The 20,951-nt window shown below is 41.0% G+C and overlaps 1 protein-coding gene across 4 annotated transcripts in view; it reads right to left on the minus strand.

The window, feature by feature from the left end:
• Positions 1-20,951, minus strand: part of PHF20 (PHD finger protein 20) — a 68,885-nt gene that overhangs the window by 11,917 nt on the left and 36,017 nt on the right. For 3 of the 4 annotated variants that reach the window (XM_065645459.1, XM_065645457.1, XM_065645458.1), the window contains 5 exons: positions 13,117-13,290; positions 9,707-9,805; positions 7,715-7,876; positions 5,662-5,831; positions 388-487 (listed from right to left, as the gene is read on the minus strand). In XM_065645459.1, coding sequence (XP_065501531.1) covers positions 388-487; positions 5,662-5,831; positions 7,715-7,876; positions 9,707-9,805; positions 13,117-13,290 — 705 coding nt within the window. The remainder of the gene's footprint in view (positions 1-387; positions 488-5,661; positions 5,832-7,714; positions 7,877-9,706; positions 9,806-13,116; positions 13,291-20,951) is intronic. The other variant, XM_065645460.1, reaches the window with a different exon arrangement.

Consider the following 20,951-nt stretch of genomic DNA (forward strand, 5'->3'; position numbering starts at 1 on the left):
GAGAAAAGCCACAGCCCTCGAGATGAGCCCATGGGGAGTCTTTGCTTACGGTTCTCAAGTGCTTCTACATTTATTTTCCATAGCCAGACAGTACAATCCCTACTACTGGGAAATATGTGACAGATGATCATCACAGTTAAAAACATTCATTTCCATTCCTGTCCAGCTGTAGTTCCACAGTATTGACTCATGTAAATTCACATAAATTAAACTTTCTGTATCTACAACTGAACTCAATTAACTATAATGACAGATACAGCTAGGGGAGCAAAAAAAGTAGTTTAATCTTCGAGAGAGAGAGACAGATATATATATATATATACACACACACACACTAATAAAGTTACTACATACATAAGAAGGCTCTGTAACCTTAGATTTCTGTACCTGGAGGATCTTGGCAAATATAGCAGGTATATTTCTCAGGTACATTATCTTCCAGTAAACCCATACAGACTCCATGCTGCCAGCACAGACACTCTTCACACTGTTCAAAGTCAAGAAGTGCACATCAGCAGAAATGAAGCCTACAGGAGCTCAATAAGGTCACCTCAATTAAGAGACACATCATCTACATATTTTAAGACAAAAAGGTGCATTAATACCCACCCCCCTCTTCCAGCTACAAGCAAACACATTAAAGAATCAGACAACAATAAAATCTGAACCCCTCCCACACATTTTTCACATGGATTTCTGGAGAATGACAATTATGAAGTGGAAACAGAGACGCTGAAAGGTACAAAAACGTTCCCTTTGGAGATGAAAATCTTTCACAAGATTCAAGCACACGCAATCAGGACAGAAAACAGCAGGCAATCAAGCTTTCTTTAGCAAAATACATCAAGTTTTCTGAACAAAAAGGTTTCCCCCTCAAACAGTAAATCATATTCAAGTATAAAATCCAAAGGATATTTATGTCACATAGGACTAACCAATATTATGCTTTATTGATACTTTGCATCTATTAATATTTCTAAAGTAGCTCTACTAATACAAAACTGGAGTGCAGATGCAGTTGTACTGGCTTTTAAAACTTCTGACATCACTCCAAGTGTGAGCAATCATATCAGCAAAGATCGAATAGAATTTGGCCCTACTTTTTTAGTGCAGCTACGCTATTTGAAATGCAACCACTGTACCCGAAGTCATACAGCTTTAGAGCAGGAAAAACTATATCCAGGTGTTCTGTTTCAGTCACTGCCCACGCTTTAACAAGCTTTAGCCTAAAGACCACTGAAACATAGGACAAACCCCCACATAATAATGTGAAGTCAATTTTGACTTGAAACTGATATCAGTTCAGAATTACCGTTTCCACAAGCAGTGAGACAACAGATCATGACCTTTGGTTCTCAAGCACAAGCCAAAAGCTTAATGCAGAAATCTCATCAATATTGGCAAAGGTTTTCAAAATGAGCTGCACAAAACCACGAACTCCAGTGAGCTCAGATGCTGCTCTTCACTGACCTACAAAGATGCCAACTTGCTGAGCATCTCATCTGTGCTCAACATCACTGAAAACGCTTTTATCAATGCTCTGATCTGCTGCCTTTCCTCAAGATAGGAGAGACAGAAAGGGACCGCCAGTTTTTGAATTTGTAATAAATTAGTGGTCCAGGTGTGGAGGAAATCGAAGCACTGGGAACAGAGAATGTAAAAGGTGAGAGAGAAACAGGTTTCTGAAAGATGGGATTAACAATGTTTTGCCTTACAAAATGGGTAAACGGTCCTACAGCAATAAGCAGATGTTTTTTAAAAAGGCTGAGACCATTCTCCTTTCACAAAGACCATGAGTAGGAGCCAGAAAAAGGTGTCCTAAAAGGAAGAAAATGGGTTAAGAAAAACAGACTGCGTCCTAAAAATAAAAAGGGAGCTCCTGGAGCTATTAATAGTTCCACTTGCATGCTGTAAATCACACCATATGGCACAGGGATTCTTCCAGGCAAATTTGCCCAGAGCTCTAATGAAGCATCCCAACTTTATTTTACTCTACTGATACCCCATCAGGGCACAGGTTCTTCCTTTTATCTGCAGGTTCTTTTATCTGCAGATATTTAAATCCAAGTTCAAGTGCAAAACAAATAACCAAACTCAATGGACACGTATTTAAAGCAGCTTTTCGTTTACCAGAACAAAAATATCCCAAGTCCCTTTATATCCATCACCTCCAAGGTGACCGAATCCAGCCCCAGAATTCTCTGTGTCACACTCAAATTCACCAATGTTTAGGTATAAAAAGCACAAGGAAGGGACAAAGACACTTTGGCTGGACTTCTCTGGGCCCGACCCTCGGAAGGGAGGATGTGCCTCCACAACTAACACATGGCAACACTGAACTACGGCTTTACACAGGCTCCAAAATGAAATCCAGTCATCTCCCCTCCTTGCAAAGCTACAGACACCAGAATGAAACAGCACTGGCCAATGATATATTCTTTTTAATACAGTTTTAACTTCCGGTGAGGCAGGTACTTTAAATGCAAAACCATATTTCTGCATCCCAGTATAATGAATGGTAACTTTTAATACACAAATTGCTTGAGACAATTGATTTAAAGCAAGTTCAAGACAAAGCAAGAGGTTTTTGCAAAATCTCTAAGCTGAAATTTCTTGGGTGTTTTATTATTGAAGATCTAAATGGAACAAACTCTTGGTTTAACTGTGTAAGAGTTTCATTAAGCCTTAATGGTCCCCAGACTTTCAGAAAAAAAAAAGGTTCTGACTCTTCTTTTTTTTTTTTTTCCTTTTTTTTTGGTAAAGTAACATTTTCCCCTCATTATTTCTAAATTGGGCACATTCATGGAAATGAGTGCAGCTCAAAGAGACAATAAGGCACCGTACGCGTATCCCAGGAGCAATGACCCCCAGTCACACGCATGGAGAAACCGCCCTGGAAACTGATTCTGGCACCAAGTCAGGGCAGGTGCTCAAACAAACACCCCAAGTGTCCGCGTGTTTCAGTCCGATCACTGCAGAGGAAAAGCAGGGGCAGAATGAACACCGTGATGGAGACAACGGCAAAGAATAACAATATTCTTCTAAAAGCCATACACTGTGCAAAATTACGTGTCTTCAGGAAGAGAGGGCAAGTCTAAATGCAAGTTCTTTAGAGCAGACACTTCTAAATTTGAGTTTCCAAGGGTCAAACTGGAGTAGGAAACAGGGAAGAAATTTTTCCTTCTTATAAAGTTATGACAACTACACAGGATTCTCACTCTATAAAGTCAAAGGGAAGTGTCAATCTCAGCCCTACACCTCTGAAAAGCTGAAAATAGATTCCCCTTGTCATCATTCCATAATTGTATAACATGGCATCTTTGCTCTGCATTAATGCCCTGTACTGCGAGAGTGAACTTAGGAATTTCTACATCAACGACACAAAATCAGACTGTTCAAAACATTTTCCCAGAAACTACAGGCTGACAAAAAGGTGTGAGGAACACAGCATTTGGTACCCTAAGCAAACCATCTGCCTAACCTACTCCCCACAATATCCTTATCGGCTCCTTGCTCCAACCCCTGTAATGAACTCAGGTCCTCACCACGCTGTCCATCTGCATCTCTTTTCCACAGAGAATAACCTGCTGTCCTACACAATTCTTTTATAACACAGCTGAAGTGTTTAAAACTTTGCAGTACACTCATAAACACCCCAAACTTGTTCAACCTAGAAAACCGACCTCAGAAGCAGCCTACAAACCCCTACATGAGAGCTCTGCATAGCCCATGTCCTCCTAGACACTCAGGGGCCATTTATGTCATTTTGACCACTGTCCATCACCACATCCTGTCCCACTAATGCACAAGGTGCCTTTTGTCCTGCGTTTTGAGGACCCAACACTAACACAAAAGTGTCTGTCAGCACTAAGAGAAAAACCGTCATACCTTCCAGAGCAACTCTTCACCAAAGAGTATGGCAGGCCAAAAAAACACTACTCAGTTGAGTCAGCTGTTAAGCTCAACTGTTGAAGACATGAAAAAAAAAAAGAAAAAATAAAAATCAAATTCTGCTACATTAACTAGCTGTATTAAAAATTTCTAAAATTATGCTGTTCAGAGCAAAAAAGGTGTTTCTATAGCCCTCCTGCAGAAGCCAAGAATTCTTCACCCTACAATTTAAACAGTGCACCTCCTCTGCTCCTTAACAGCTTTCTGCCTCCATTCAAGCAATAAAGTCCACCAAAAAAGTCCCGAACAGCAAAAAGGCAGCACAGTTCACAGAACATGCCAGCAACTATCCCAGCAAAGGGTCCTACAAAGCAGGATTCAAACCTCACAAAAAATAGCAACAGAATGCTGGGGAAAGTGAATTGAAAAGCTGCAGATGGGGCTGAGATTCATGCGCCAGAAAAATATTTCTGAAGTCAGTGTCATGCCATATCCTTTCACCAATAAAACAACCTTCTCAAAAGAACACAACAATTACCTCAGAATTTGCAATGAGCACAGCTGCCCAGCTATGCTGCTCCCACTGTGAACAGAGGTCCCACAACAAGCAAAGTTATCTAGGTAGGGTGGGAGTCCCCTAAAAAAAACAAAAAACCAACAAAAAACACCACCCCACACAACAAAAAACCACACACACCACAACCAAAAAACATCCCCACAAAAACCCCCAAACACACAAAACCCCACTGCTCAATTCTTCAGAAGGGCAACTATGAAAAGCTCATGATCCAGGTTCAAGAGCATCACAAACTTAAGCCCTTACACATGATTCTTCTAGGACTTACCTAAGAATTCCCAAAGGGGACCGTGCCTCTCATGTAATCAGCAGTGGCAAAATGAACTAGAGCTAAAAATGCTGAAGAATTTTCTAATTTCATATTTGAAATTAATAGGAGCCGCGTGGAATGGGTCAGAACAGCTCTGTGGGGAATGGTTTCTTGATAATTTCCAAGTGTCTCAAAAAGCAAAAGTAAACAGGCAGGGCAGTTCTAAAGAGGCTTTTATCACCAGTTCTAAGCAGAAGAGATAATATACACTGATCTGGCTGGAAACAGTCTTCTGTAAAGCTGTTTTAAAAAGCATATGTATATGGAGAATGGGCAGATGGCTTTACACAGATCAGGAACTCTGAATTTAAAAACCACAGAAGCAGCTGCAGAATGGACAAACACAGCCCTGCTTCAAAACAAAAGACTCAAGTCATGATTTGTTTTGTTCATCCTGTCTCAAGGATTGTAGAATACGTTTACGTCAAGCTCCTTGCGAGGGCAGAGCAGTGGAAGGGCACCACCATCTCACGGCGGCACTCGGAACATGCTCAGGATTAGTGGGAAGCAAAAAAGCCAGAGAAAAAAAGCCACTGATTTTAAACACATATTTTCTAAACCTAGGAAGTGTTCTAATTTTTAGAAAAATGCAAATCCACTAGTGACAAGCCAACCGTATAGAATTGTTCCTCTTCCCCTACTTTCTGTCAATTAAAAAAGACAAATGGAAGATTTTTCACAAACTGTCTCAGAAAGCAAAGTTTTCTACCTGTCATAGCAGCTACTCACCCTGACAGGTTATCTTAAAAAGTTTTATGATTTCAGAGGACAACAATAATTTATTTCATGTACAGAATACATCTGTGCATATTTCTACAACAGCTTTTCCACTGACACTTTCCACTGCGTTCCCCAAAATGTGCATTCACCCTCCACTTCGTACCTGAATCATGAAGTCATTTTCTTCTTTTACTTCACAAATACACCGAACAATCTCAAAATCACTTTCTTCGACTTCTTCGTCAGGGTTGGTGGTGACATCAACGTCCTGACTGCCATCGTCATCACTCCAGAGCAAGCTGTCCAGAGATGACTCACTCAGGGTGTCATCCTCTGTACAAAAAGCAGGCAGACAAAATCCTGAGTAATTACAAAAAGGTCAAATAACTCTCAAGACTTCATCCCGAGTACGCAGACACACATTTCTAAAAGCATGAGTTCACCATGTAATTTAAGGAACACCACAACATTACTTACATTATCTAGTAACCTTCAGTAAACAGTGAGTTCATTGAAGGTTACTACATAATGAAGTTTTATATTCTCATTATTAGCTCCTTCAAAATACTCCACCTTAACAGCTTCTGCCATTACAATTGTACTCTCAACATACAGCGCCTCAAATCAAAGGCACAAAGTCCCTTTAGACAAGTATGATAAGCAAAACCAGATTTATAAATTCAAATAGTATTCATAATAGTTTTTGCAACTTGTATAAAATAGCAACTTAGTACTTTAAGCGCAGAGCTCCAAGAAAGAGCCTCACCAAGTAACGTCTGTTACAGAAGCATTCAGAGTCCAACATTGAACTGAATCCTGCTTCAGAAATTACTGTTTTCAGGGAGACTCCTGTTGAGGACACTGCCCAAGCTATTCTTTAAGAATGCTCCCACGCTACTTGAAGCATTAACACATCTCTATGGATTGAGTAAAACCGCCAGGAGAATCTGTATGGAACAACACGCTAAACTGAGATGCTCACCTCAGTAATATTCATGCAATGCCTACACCTTCCTTGGGGACAGAATGGAGGGGCAGAGGGAAAAGATAAGGATTTTAATTAATTTTAATTATTTGGGAAATACACTAAGGAGCTGGAGGAAACCAGAAGGTAAAAATTTTAGTTACTCAACTAGATTGTGGTCTCCCACCTATATTGGGTAGAACTATTTCGATGACTTAGTCCTTGAAACGAGACTGTAGAAATAGAACCAGCCTGTGGTAGAAACTAGATCTTTTGCAGAAACAGCTGTTCTCAAATTTAAGGGGCTGAGAACCCAATGCATTGTTAATTTTCATGTTTAAAAGTTTTATTCCAGCCCTGAGATACACCACTTTCCTGACGTACTCTGAAAGCACCAGGTTAAGCGCGCTGCACATTCATTTCACACAGTTTTACTATTCCTTACACCACATCTTATTTATATACAGCACTGCTTTTAAGTGTTAGTACAAGTTCTGCAGATGCAAAAAGCAGCAAAGCAATTGCGAAAAGGATTAAATAAACCAATTTCCAATACTTTGCACCTCTTTCAATGTTTATGTACAATAAGGAATTTAAGGTTCCTGCACATCAAGCTGTCACGCATTTCCCATTGTCTTCAAATATCTGAGCTTTAAGAATACTAGAAAGAACAAAATATCTGTCTTCCTTTTTATTTTATGGGCTTTTGAGAGTAAATAGCAAGATGGACCAAGATATTAAACATTACGAAAGTTTATAAAGTACTATGAAAACACTAAGAAGTACTCAAGAGCTTCTCATCATTATGAAGCTCAGAAAGTCATTACAACCATGTATCATACTCTTGTCTATAAAACTACACACAACCACAAACAGAAATCTCTCCAACAGAGCACACATACTGTATAAAACTTGCACAGCATCTATTTTTAACTCTGAATAGGTTATTACTTTAAGTAAAGCTTTCAAATTAATGTAGTCTAAATATTATTATTATAGAGCTAATAAGGTGCTGCAAAAAGGTGCAAAATGAGTTTGCATTCTGAAATAAGGACAACAGTCTTAAAGCTTCTGTGAAGGTAAAGCCAAAGCAAAAAGCAGCAATGTCAAGCTCTGGCAAATGAACTGGGTTCATCCTGCATACAAAAAGCCAAATTTACATCATGAGTCCTAGCTCCTGCATGCATTAGTCCAGCTCATGCGTTTATTGGTAATGAAAGACAGCACCAAACCACAGAGGGAGTCATCTTACCATTTGGTTTTGATTTTCCTCTGTGCTGTGCAGAGTCAGAGCAGTGCAACAGCGTGCTTGGGTGGGCAGATGATTTATTTGAAGAAACACATTTTGTGACAATCGATTTTTCAGGCGAAAGCTCCTGCGAAACATCTGTGTTTTCTTCACTACCAGAGTATTCTGTAAAATAGTGTTATTATTAGAAATGCGTGGTCAAGAATAGTCGACAGAAGAAAAACCAGCACCACGCACGCCCGTAGCAGGCATGTATAATTCACTGAGACGGTTTCCACATCAATATACCAGGACTCTGGGACTTCACTATGCTGCTGAAAGATCTACAAGCTTTCTAGAGGCAAGAAAGTTATTGTGTGAACCAGAAAAACCTTATGCAGCTCAGTCATCCTTCCCTGCTGACATGAGAAAGGCTGAACTGACTGGTTACTTAAAGCTAACTATTCTTTCAGGGTGCACAGGTTTATAAGCACTTTTGCATTCCAGGCACCTCCACACAGCACTGTCAGCTGGGATCTGTCCCTCACATCCCGCTGTTATTCACATGGGCCACACACATCCCCTGACCTCACAAAGAGGACAGAAAACATCCCTCCTGGTATTTTCCTAGTGTATGCACAGAACAGGAGGCATGGGTGGAAAATCAAACCCTCAACTAGGAACGTGTGGAGAAAACACCTCGACCAGTTGCTCTGTGAAGTTCCCATCTGTCTGTCCTGGGCTGTGGGTAACCCAGGCTGGGTGCAGTGAGGAGCAGCACCCTCCGGGCAGATATCTGGAGGAAACCTGCAGAGTTCCTGAAGAACCAGAAGGGCAACATCGAAAAAAAGGCAAGCAACGTTTTAAAACCCAAAGGCAGATGGACAAGCAGTTTGTGGGTACTACTCATGCAACTATTGCATAAGTTTACAAATTATATTTTGCATATTATCATTATACTTGAGGGCACCATTCAGTCAGAAACTCACTAAAATTATTTGTTTCAGTACAATTCTGAGTCAGTCTGCCAGCCTTCCTTCCCCTCTCCTCTCACGACAGCTTGCCCTATTTCTTCATGGCAGCACACAAACAGATAAGGTATTTTCTCCCATCTCAGAAACTTCTCCATAAGCAGCTCTAGTTTGACAAGGTATGCACGCCAGGTTGAATGCGCTGCATTCATGATCCCAGACATCCAGTGGCAGAGGAAGCCGCCAGGCTCGATCTGCAAACATTTCATTAGAGAAATCTTTCAGAATCAATTGTGATTTTCAGAAGTGGAGAATCCAATCACCAATTACACCTGGGCCTACACATGAAGTTCAAAGTGTGAAGTGACCCAAGGAAAGCATTCCCAAGCCTCTTTAGATGGAATCAACGGAGGAGACACGTTCCTACTACAACCCCATTAATGCAGGTGGAACAACATGAGACACAACATAAGTATGACGCACAGCATGACTGTAGACTTTAAATCAGGCTTTTACTTCATCTCACCAGGAGAGGAGAGATTTATCCTTCAGGGAAAAAAAAATTAGGATGTGACAGGTTTAACAGGGCTCATTGTCACAGACTCTGAAAGCCCATACTAAGCGAAGATGTAAAAATGACAAGGTTAACGGCAGACAAAGAGGACCCAGCAACATTTCCAAACTCATCAGTCACACAGGAGCCCCAAAACTCACTCATAACGTAGAAGATCTAGTACATGGGGTATCTGGTAACAAATCCAGGGCATTTGCACCCTCTTTAACTGGATAAAAACTTGTATACAAGTGCACTTGCCAATGAAAAGCCAGACAAAGCCTGACATCGATTTCAGAGTCAGATTTATTCTGTGCCACTACAAACACTATTGTAATACGCCATGCAGCATTAATGATTAATAAAATCGGAATAACAGATTAATGAAGAGGAGTCTTATCTGCAATGTCTGCTCTAAGAGTGTGGATCTGGGTAATAGGCAAAACAAAATGATGCAGGTGTTTTCCTCTACAGAAGAAGAAAGAGCTTTACCAGGCTTAGTTCTCTTTTTCTTTTTTTTCTTTTTCTTTGACTTGGACCTTCCACAGTCTTTGGATTTTCTTTCTTTGTTCTTCTCATGTTCTTTGACACCTGAAATTAGACAACATTCCAACTCATTTTTTAAGATATATACACACCTATTCTACTCATTTTTCTTAAAGACTTCCACGGTTTCTTTGGACAAACAGGGCCAGTTCACTGCAAAGAACAAGAAAACTTACTTGCAATAATTCCCAGCTTTCATAATTGGAATGGTGTGTTTACATTCTAATTTGATTGTCCCACAAAGTTACAACAGCATGTTAGAGAAATCACCAGTGTCCATTTACTACTTATGTGCCTCAGAGATTATTAAAAAAGAAAACACTGGGGGATTTGTTATATCCATTTTCTAAATTACTATGGCTGAACATTTCAGTAGCATTGTGACAGAAGTCTGACAAGAACAAAACCGCAATCCCTCCACTCTACAGTTCCTCAGTCAAATATTTTCTTGTCATTGAAAATGGAGTAACGACTGATTCAGCTGGCTTTAACTGCTGTTCTCTCACCATCTGTTCTCCATCCTATTTTCATAGGAATTAAAAAAACAAAACAAAAAAACCAACAACACTAAACCACCATAATTTAAGTGCTATCTTTCAATTGAGTCCATCTTCACAGCATATTTCCAGAGCACTTGCCATGAAGTGTAACCCCGCCGCAAGGTAATGTGCACAACCCCTTGTTTTCCATATCCTAGCACTGGTTCACAGCTCGTGTCTTTAAGATTCAGGTCCCTGCAGCAGAATTTCTAGATGTGTATACAGTTCCCGAAGTGAATTATTCTGACTCAGCTGGGAATAAAGGTGCAACCATAAAATCTATTCCAGAAGGATGCCTTGCATCTGAAAAGGGCTCTGCTCTCAGAGTGCTTAGCTGATTAAACCACTTACAACTCCATTTAGAAACCTAGTTCAATTTCCGATGACTGATACCAGAATAAGCACTGAAATGCACTTCATTCTGTAAGAAATCTTCTCCTACACAAAACATTTAAGAATCCTACCTGGTCATGAAGCGAACCAGCAATACCAGTGTGTCATGTTAACCTCTTTCCTACATGCCAACAGTAAACTCCCCAGTTCACAACTAAGGCTACAGATTCATGGTACAAACAGCTCGCTGAGGAACTGGAAATTGCAGTCCCGTTGTACCAGCTCATCAGCTCCTCCTCGTGGGAGACCTGAGCTCTGTATCTCCCCATCCTCTGAGTCCTTGAACATCTCCTGCTACTTTGGCACTCGTGTCCCCTTTTGGCACGGCATTAGCGATGGCAGCTGGAATCCCATTACCCACCTAGAGCGACGGCAGCCTGTGTACCCGGGATGTGTCCTGCCGAGGGAACGTGCCTGGCAGCACAAAACACAAACTTCAGCCCCCCTCGTTACCATTTACTGAGGAGGGTAAAAGACAAACAAACAAAAAAAAAAACCCCACCACGACAACCAAAAAAACCTACCACAACACCAAAACCAGAAAGGAAAGAGGGGTTCAGATTTCAGTCTCAGCACAAGAGCTTCCAACTTCCTTTCTACTTTCCTTTGTCCTCAGCTCCTGGTCCTGCCATGCTCAGCATCCTTTGGCACCGTTTCCCGATCCCTGCTCATACACAGGCATGCAAGTAAGTTCTCCTGTTTTATTCCCCCATAAGAGCAAAGAGAGAATAACTGAGGTCAACATAGGTAGGAAAATTTGGCACCTTTTCACTTGGGAACTAAAATTTGCATGATCAGCTCATTTGATTTGATTTAAAATAACCAGGAGCGCAGAGTATGCTACTTCGGTCACTACCAACATATCCATAAGGAACATTACAAAAAATTGTCACTTTCTTCCACACTTCTTCCCCTTGAGCTTGTCAGTATGTCTTTTAAAAATCTGAAAAAATCCAAGTATTTGTAAATTTCTGTGTACAGCCAACTTAACTGCACACCACAGTTAATGCTAGATCTTTTTTCCTAAAAAAAAAAAAAAATCATTCTGCAAAGAATGAGTATTATAAAAGAGGCCTTCCAAAAACCCTGAAGTATCTTTTTGTCTCAAGTTGTTTCTTGTAAGCACTCTGAAGTCTAATGAATTCTGACTGAAAAAAGACCAGCTAAGAAGACTACCCAGGTTAGGAGCATCCTCACAGATTCCTATGATCAAAGATAAACTGCCTTATGTAATAATCCTAAAAATTCATCACACAAGCACTACATATTTAAAAAGGCTTTTTTTGGCAAAAACATAAAAAGCCCTCTCGATTTCTTTGAATGGCAGAGAGACTGACCCGGACCAGGAGCTCACTCAGACCCTTCCTACAGGGGAGGCAGCAAAGGATGCCCGAGAATAAAGACACATGCCAAGTACTGACTGATGACTGCGAGCTACAGAACAACACAGTGACCAGCAAAGGGACCTTCCAGAGCATCTCCAGAACAGAGATCACCTGGCACAGACACAACAGTCCAAGTGCAGATTTGTTTTGTTTGAGTTTTCCTCATTATTGTAACTCAAATTCGCACTATGTATCTGAAGGAAAGTGGTGATGTAGTAAATCTGGATGTAGTAAATGTAATATGTAGTAAATCTGGGATGCAGTAGTAGTAAATGATGTAGTAGATGTATTAAGTCCAGAAGTATGTTGGAAGTTATTTATACATTATTTAGGTATATATAAAAATATTTAAATATATATAATTTATATATATGTGGATATGTACATACACCGCCCCCCCCGCCCCACGTCTGCCTGTTACCCACCTATACTGAAGTAGATTCCAGGGTTTACACTACACCACTGAACAGTCCAAGTTGTGAAATCAAGTTGTTCAGAGATGTCCAGTAGCACAGAAATGTTGACTACCAGTAGTCAAATTCTATTAAAAAAAACAACTACAGGAGAACAAACTAGGTTGTCTTCCCCCCCCTCCCCGCTTTTTTTTTTCCTTTATTAAGTTTGAGTATCTCAATAAGTTCAGGATTGCTTAAAATATTTAATGCTTTGGACAACCAAGAGTTGAGCAGAATTAAGACGTGTATCAAACAAGCAAAAAATAAGCAAGAATTTTTTCATGTCTTTAAATACCTTAGTACCTTCTACATCTTAAAAATATTACACAGCGACTGGGAAGATCAAACCCCAATGTGTTTCGCAAGAACACTTATAAAATTCCCTATATCGAGTCTTTGTTTGAAGCTACTGCAAAGAAACAATGCAAAAAAAAAACCCCACCACTTACATTTTATCCTGTACATTCAGAAAAAATGAAACTCTCCAAAAAGAGGGTATACAGTTAGCAGCTCCTTACAATGCTTAGAACTTTTCCAAGACTTTTCCAAGTTTAACTTTTTCGTGTTAAACCAAAAAGGCGTACCATTTTCAACTTTTTCTTGAGGCTTCCGCAGCGATCTCGCTATGTGGTTCTTGGTCTGTTCTCTAACAGAATGTCGGTGACTATTTAATGCACTTACAGGAGTTGAAGTTCTTCTCTTTTCTATTTTTTCATCTCTATATGGGGTACTCCTTAGGGCTATGTGTAGAGGAGCATCTAAAAAGAGAATAAAGATGAAGTCCAAGCTTTAAATACTTTCCAAACGTGAGCCCACTTCAGCAGCAGCAGCTCTGGCAGCCCAGGTGGAGCGTTTCCGATCAGCCACTCCGCTCACAATCCCAGCAACCTGACCATGGAGAAGCTCATTTAAAGGCTAAAACCTGTAATGCTTTTGTTGGTTTGTTTTTCCCAAAAAGAAACAGTAGATGCAAATGCATTCCGCAAAGCTCTGTTCTTCCAGAAATACCACGGCTTTGAGGAAAGACAGAAAGAGAAACAGTTCAGTTTGGCAAAGATACAGGTCAGGTAATTTTTATTATTAGTTTCTTTAAGAGAAAAGGGGCCCTGTTGATTTAATTAGAAGACCCACAGCCTGTTCTCTAAGTGTGCTTTGCAATGAGGCATGTAGAAGCAGCATAAAGAAGCTCCGCACATCTAAGGATGGGCATTTTTAAATACACACCACTGAACCAACAGTGTTTCAACTGAGAGCGAGATGCAAGAATTCAGGATCACTACCTAAAATTCACAAAAATCAAGAGATACAGACATGGCTTCACCTGAGATTCCATTTACTATTTAACTCAAGTCAAATAGTTCTCATCTTCCTACCTACTGCTAGCACCTACTGAATGACTCCTGGATGTGGTGAAAGAGAAGCGAAGCTGATAAAATCTGCGGCTGCTCGACAGCCAGGCTGAGCGAGACGAGTACATTGGCATTTTGGAATATGACATCAAGTGCCTCAGACAAGGACACCCAGTAGCCAAGGTGACAGCTTGCTGATTTTCATCAAGAACATCTAATTCTATCATCATGAGCATCTCAAAAGTGCAGTGGATACAAAAGGCAACTTCCTTCTTGACAGACTTACATGTCAGCTGCATTTTCACTTGGATACCTCTAACTAAATAATTGTAAGCAGTACCTGAGAATGACGGAAAACAGAAGGAAAAGAGTCCAAGAGAGCTTGTCTATGAGAAGAAATTGGATGAAATACTCTGCCCTGACCAACACTTCAGGTTGAAGCTATAACAAGGCACATTAAGACATGTCAGTACAGAGCTTTCAGAATCCAGTAGGTCTCTTCAGTCAAAAGAAACTCCAAGATCCAGAAATCTGAAGGCCATGAGATGAATTTTTCCCTGGTCCTCTCGCTCTGGAAGTTGTATTAGAACTTGAGAGACAAAAGAAGGAGCTGTTTGTAACTATTTCTGTAACCAAATGGTCCCCTTCTACTCATGTGCCATAGGGCCTTAGAGCGGCCACAATAGAAGATAGAAACTAGACCAAACTCCAAATTTCCGCACAAGACTGTCTCAGGAAGGCACCTTCTGTCCAGTCAGGAAACTCACTGTTGCCTTTCCTCGGGTGCTTATTCACCTCAAGAGCTCCGAGACTTCTCCATGAAGAATTATCAAAACCGCATGATACTCCGTGCTAAGATACCACAGTATGCACAAGTATGAAAACCAGAAAATACTCCTTGATAAGATACTGCTGTATGTTTATGGCTTTCCATTTTCTACAGGACTAACCTCTCCTCTTGCAGGAACAAGTATAAAGAGTTTGTTTTAAATACAGGTCTATTTTTGTAGGACTTCTTGTTAAGAGAAGCTGCTCATCTGAGAACTTCCATGACTACTGGCTGAACAAGACATCCTCAGTTCAGACAGACAAAACTTTTTTCCATGGTACACAGCAGCTGAAAAATAAGATTAAGGTACTTCATAACCTGTTTGGGAACACCAGTGTTCTAACAAACCTCCTGAAATGCAAACTGTTCAAAGCAGAACAGGGTAAGAAGTCGTGTTAACGAGCCCTTCTTGAGCTTTCCTGATTGTCTACCATTCTGCATTAAGCTCCAAAAATATTTACAGAACACCAGCTCAGGGAACCCCAAAATTACAATAGAAAAAGCTGTACAAACCAGACAACCCTCATCACTTAGGCCTCCCAACTCCCCTTCTCTAAACAGTTCAACTCAATTTCATGGATCTGCATCTGCAGAACCCCGTGGCCACCTTGACCCCCCCAGTCTTTGGAAGAGGACAAAGCACCTGGATCTCCTGTGGGCCGAGCTCTGTGCACACAGACTCTTGATGGAACAAAACCCTATTGTGTGTCCACTAGGTTTTTTAGCTTTGCCAAGACTGAAATTTCAGATTTTTGTGAGGAATAAGTCATATCTTTTATGACACAGAAAGGTTAACACATTTCTGTAAGATTTTTCAGCCACCAGTAACACTACTCTGGTAGCACACACCAGCAGTATTTTTCTTCAGTAACTGACAAAAAATTAGCTATCAACGAATATGGTAAGTTTTGAAACACCTTTTGTTCCATTGATAGAAAAGTTTAGAGGGTCTATGAGATCTTGGAGCACTCAAATACATTTCAGGCACTGACACTAAATTTGAAAAGATTTACTTTTACTTACTTGAAAAGATTTTACTTTTGGGAAAGTAAATGTTAAAACTTGTGCCATGAAGATCCAAATTTGTAAGCCTTCCACATTTAGTGTCCTGTTTCCTCTCAAAAGAACATTTAAGTATAATTCAGACAAGTCAATTTACAAAATTACCCTCCAAACAACAAACGCTGTTACTTACCATAACGACCACAACCAATAATTTGTATTTAGGTATCTGACTTTAGAACTTGCGCGCTCCCCAAGTTCAGACTTCCCTCGTTAGCATCACCTGCACCGTGCGCTCTCACCTCCCAACCCGAGCCATCCTGCTCCTCCGCCTCCCCCCAGACCCTGGAGCTTCCCAGCTTCAGCTTCAGGAAAGGCCAACACAGAGCACACAATACACCGTATTCACACGGCCAACACCTCCTGCTTCTGTCAGTGCTATAACCAACTCCTCTGGCAAGTCCCTGGTCCCTGTAAGCACCCAAGGTGACTGCCAGGGAACACGAAAACCGCAGTGAGCAGCAGGACTGCGCTCAGAACCCCCTGGGCATCTCCTACAGCTGTCTACGCAGGGCCCATGACAACATCCTGAGGTGGGACACCGGGGGCACCTAAACGATGACTTCCAGACATTCCTGAGGATGCCCAACTCAAACAAAAATCAAAATAGGTACCAGTACCCTTTAATACCTCTATCATCCAGGATATCTTCCAAATTAAACAATTCTCTACAAATAGATTAAAAGCCCTCCTGATATTCAGGGCTGCGCTGATGTTGTTCACAGTGATGTTGAAATTAAACACCAGCAGATTAATTTCTAGCTCAGATGATGCTAAATACCATGAGTAGGAACAGGAGATGTGTCCATAAAAAACAAGATGAAAAGGCTTGCTGATTACCTGCCCTCAGCCTCCTTCCACAGAGCTCCTTCAGGCCTCTCTGCTCTGAGCCCGGGAGAACTATCCTCTTCCACAGCAAGAGCTGAGCCAGAAATCTTAGAAACAAATTGAGATCTAAAATACAAAAGCACCTCAACCATGCAGAAACCACAAGGACAGAGCCTTAAGAGAACTGAGCATGTCAAGACTCCGTGACATCATCATCTGTCCAAAGAAACGCAAAAGATGTTAGAGTTCAGCTAAGAAGATAATTCAGCCTTCAAAGGAAGCAAAGAGGCTCAGCTCCCAAGTGTTAGGAATTAGACAGTATTTACCATCCACAGCTGTGAGATCACTTGCTGAAAATATCCACTAATATTTTCAAGAACCGAAAGACCACATATCACCTTGGCTTACAGCTGAAGTATTTCACACAGCCTTCCTCCTCAAACTAAATGCCGATCGGCAATTCTGCAGAACACAGAGGGTGTTAATGTAGATCTTCACCTGCTCCAACGAGCAAGCCCGTGTTTGCAGGTCACCCATGGCCTAGCAGAGCCATCCACCAGCCAACGTCCAGAGGAACCAAGAACCCCCGAAGGATCACCCTGCAAACTGCTCAGCCACACGTTCACACGTGAACAGCTATCGGTTGACAAGCGGATGCTGTACGTGTTCAAGTTGCCAAAGCAAGTTTGCCAACCTGTTCCCTACACGTGCAGTTAGGATCTCACCAGTAACACAAGTGAAGACGAGACCCCTTTTTCTTTACATGTATTCCTGGCATTAAGACACTTGTGCATTAACAAGACGTTGTAACTATGAGTAGGCAGAATTTTCTAACAATGAGGTCACATACAAAAATTTACACCTACTTGACAACATGCATGTTTTTAATTGAAGTTCCTTCTATGGAGTCCTTGGAAGGGATAGATTTTCTAGTCTCTGAATTACAAATGACAGGTCCATTGCTTTCTTTTCTTCCCCATGGCAAGAACAGCAGAGCCAAGACTGGCAGCAACCTACCAGACTCAGGCTGCCGTCATACACCCAAGTACCAAAACTGCAGCCTAACGCTGCACAGCGTTTTTAAAAGTCTCACAACCAGGTTTAACTCCATTAGAGCAAGACTCCTCAGTGGAGCTGAGCTACATCCTGAGAGCGCAAGGGTATCGACTGATGCTATCCCTGCCAGTATGACAGGTGTGCTGAGGGCAATACCAATCTGTCAGCACTAAGTGGTCATTAAGAGCATTAAGAGCCACCTTAATGAAGGTTTTGATGGCATTTCCTTGCACACAGGTATCGACTCCCCTACTTGTTCATACCTAATGAGGTCAGAATTTCCTACCAAGTGCAGAGCCTCTCCAAGGTCTGAGGGAGAGCATCAGCTGTGCAGGCACTGAAGTCTGGCACGAGTTCGCTTTCAGATTTCAGAAAAACTGTTCGACACAAGGGCATGAAATAAATACTGTTAAACCTCCAGGATGAAAAGATCTTACCAAAACATGAAAGCCGCTAATTCAGAAAGACTCACCTGAGATGTTCAAATTACAAGCTGCAGGTACAAAGAATGAAACCAAGCTATCCCATACCTCATGCCCTTGGAGTGCTCTAGGTCAGGAAACCAAACTATTAAAAATAGCCTTTTACAGGCACTTCATCTTAAAGAACATGGACAGAGAGACACATATGAAAAGAAGAAACTGGCACCTTCAGAGTAAGTTGTTTGTTTGTAGGGCACAAGTCACAGTATGGGATGACATACTTGTGCTCGTTTAACTGAATGAGAGTTAATTTTGTTCATGCAGTTGGAAACTTCTCTTTCTGGTAGCTAGCACAGTACTTTGTATTGGATTTGGTATGAGAATAATGTGAGAACACACTGAACAGGTAGGCTATGTTTTCAAGTTGGTATGAAAAGAATGTCAGAACTCACTGATGTTTTGGCTGTTGCCATGGAGATCAAGGACTTTTTCAACTGTCCAGCTTGCAGACACAAAAAGCAGCTGGGAAGGAGAATAACAGGACAGCACCCACACTGACATTCAGGCTGTTCAGTGAGATATTCCCTACCACTGGTGTCATGCTCCCAATATAGCTGGAGCTGGCTTTTCCGGCTCATTAGTTCCATTGGCAGTTCCAAGTTCTGTTCCATTTGGAGTTCCGATTGGCTTTTCCAGCTTGTTAGTTCGGCCTTTTGCAGTTAATGGGGCCTTCTTTGCCTTTTTGCCCTCCTGCTGGGATGGCCCGTTCAGGATCAGAACACACTCTGCACTGGGATTGGCTCTTTAGCACAAGATGCACTTGGTAACAGTCACCGCTTGGTGAGAGCAATTGCATTAAGTATCACTTGTATCTCTCTCTATATATATTTTGTTGTTGTTACCTTATTAAACTGTTTCTTATCTCAACCCATGAGGTTCTCTCGTCCCTTTCCACTCTCTCTCCATCCCACTCAGGGGGTTGGGGAGGGTGAGCGAGTGGCTATTTGTGGTCTTAGTTGCCAGCTGGGGTTGAACCACGACAATACTTCAACAGTAAGCTAAGTGACTGTGCAGAGAAAGAGAAGAGACCACAAAGAAAAAGCCTATTTATGGTAAATGGGTACGAACATGGCATGTGGTTCTACCTTATTACAGCAATCAACAAGTAACTAGCTGCCAAAAATTTTAACACTCTACACCACCATGCCACACTCAATTTGCAAATGATAAATTTGATAGAACATCTCAATTTCAACTGTCAAAAACTTAAACAACTCTTTCCTGCAAGACAGACTTTGAGGAGCCATCTGCACCCTAGGCTCAAAAAGCTTGTTTTAACCTTATGCATCCACACACATATTTGCAGGTCTCGATTCTCTTTAACAGAATGGCTGCAGGGGGCTCCATCATGCACCTGCTGAGGTGCAACACAACCCAGAGCTGCAGGCCAAAACATCTCCTGTATTCCACGGAGACATAAAATCAACTGCCTTATTCTCTATAATGACAGTTCTTTCAGTAAAGACCAAATAGGAGCAATACTCATGGAGGTGTTATAAGACTGGGCAGGGGGAAGAGTTGTTTCATCATAATCATCTTCTAATACTTCCTGATAAATTAAAGAGAAGAGCCATTGCCTGAATTCACTCAGTAGCCATTTAAGTCTGTGTCATTCTGTTCAGAGCAGTAAGACATATCTAAAACGCAAGATAGACAACGGTAGTTCCTTCCCCGCTGTTCAATGAAGAACCACTACAGAATTTAGAGATCTGTCAAATCTGCCACTGCAAAGGCAAGATCCTTCTTAGAGAAAAGGGAGAGACAGGACAGATCAGTTCCACATCAACCTTTCCAGCTCACTCAAGTTTTGATACCAATGCCAAGTGGCACAATTTACATTTCAGCTGTTGGCATTTCAGAGTCTCCAGTGTGAAGTATTTATACTTAAATTGTTCCTTCCTGCATCCCACAACATAGTAATTGAAGATCACTTACATCCACCTTCTGTTCTGTATCGGAATTCTAAACTTTAAGCACTACAAGGAAAAGGTTTTCCTGCTGTTCCGAATAACACGTAATTCCCTAGAACTTTGAGAACAATAAGTATTTTCACTTCAGATCTAGGCAACAGTCCACACCACCATTTAGCTATTTATTTATAATTTAACATGTAGCGGAAACCGTAAGGAGACCCAGAATGCCAAAATAAAACTTGTGAGATAAGGACTTAAGTGTGATAAAACTTCTAAACCAAGAGTATCTCCAAGCTTATGGCATAACAAGACTCATGATTTCTGAAGTCTTATCTGATAGAAAATGCCACCTTTTCTTAAGCACTAAAACCTAGCTAATATAGCAAAGTATAAGAAAAGGACATCTGTACCAAGAGCTAAAACTATTTAAATATATTCACTTGGAACAGAAGAACTATTTCTCATAAAAAGACTACAAAGATGAAAAGTAAACCCACCGCGCACCATAATTATGTATTCAAAAGTCTTCACTGTCACTAAGCAGTATATCCTGAAAAGCCTTTCAAAAATATGACATTGAAGTGTTCAGTAGACATGGATAAGGTCTTACTTGGCAGGCTGTCTTCCTATCCATGCCATCAAGAACAGAAGAGATGCTTGCAAAAAGAACAGATCACAAAATGCAACAAAATACTCAGAAACCACATTAGCTCTACTTTAGAATGTGTGTTACCCCTACGACAAAAGTTAGAAGAATTAAGAACACATTGAGTTACAAACCAAGTGGCATTTAATATCAGACATATGATATAACTGATATATAAGGACATTACTTTTCTTCATCGAGAAGAACGGTACTGTAGCTCCACAACAGCAGCCTTCAACAGTGAAGGTGACTTG

This window comes from Caloenas nicobarica, chromosome 15 (assembly GCF_036013445.1).
Source record: "Caloenas nicobarica isolate bCalNic1 chromosome 15, bCalNic1.hap1, whole genome shotgun sequence".
Taxonomy (NCBI): Eukaryota; Metazoa; Chordata; class Aves; order Columbiformes; family Columbidae; genus Caloenas; species Caloenas nicobarica.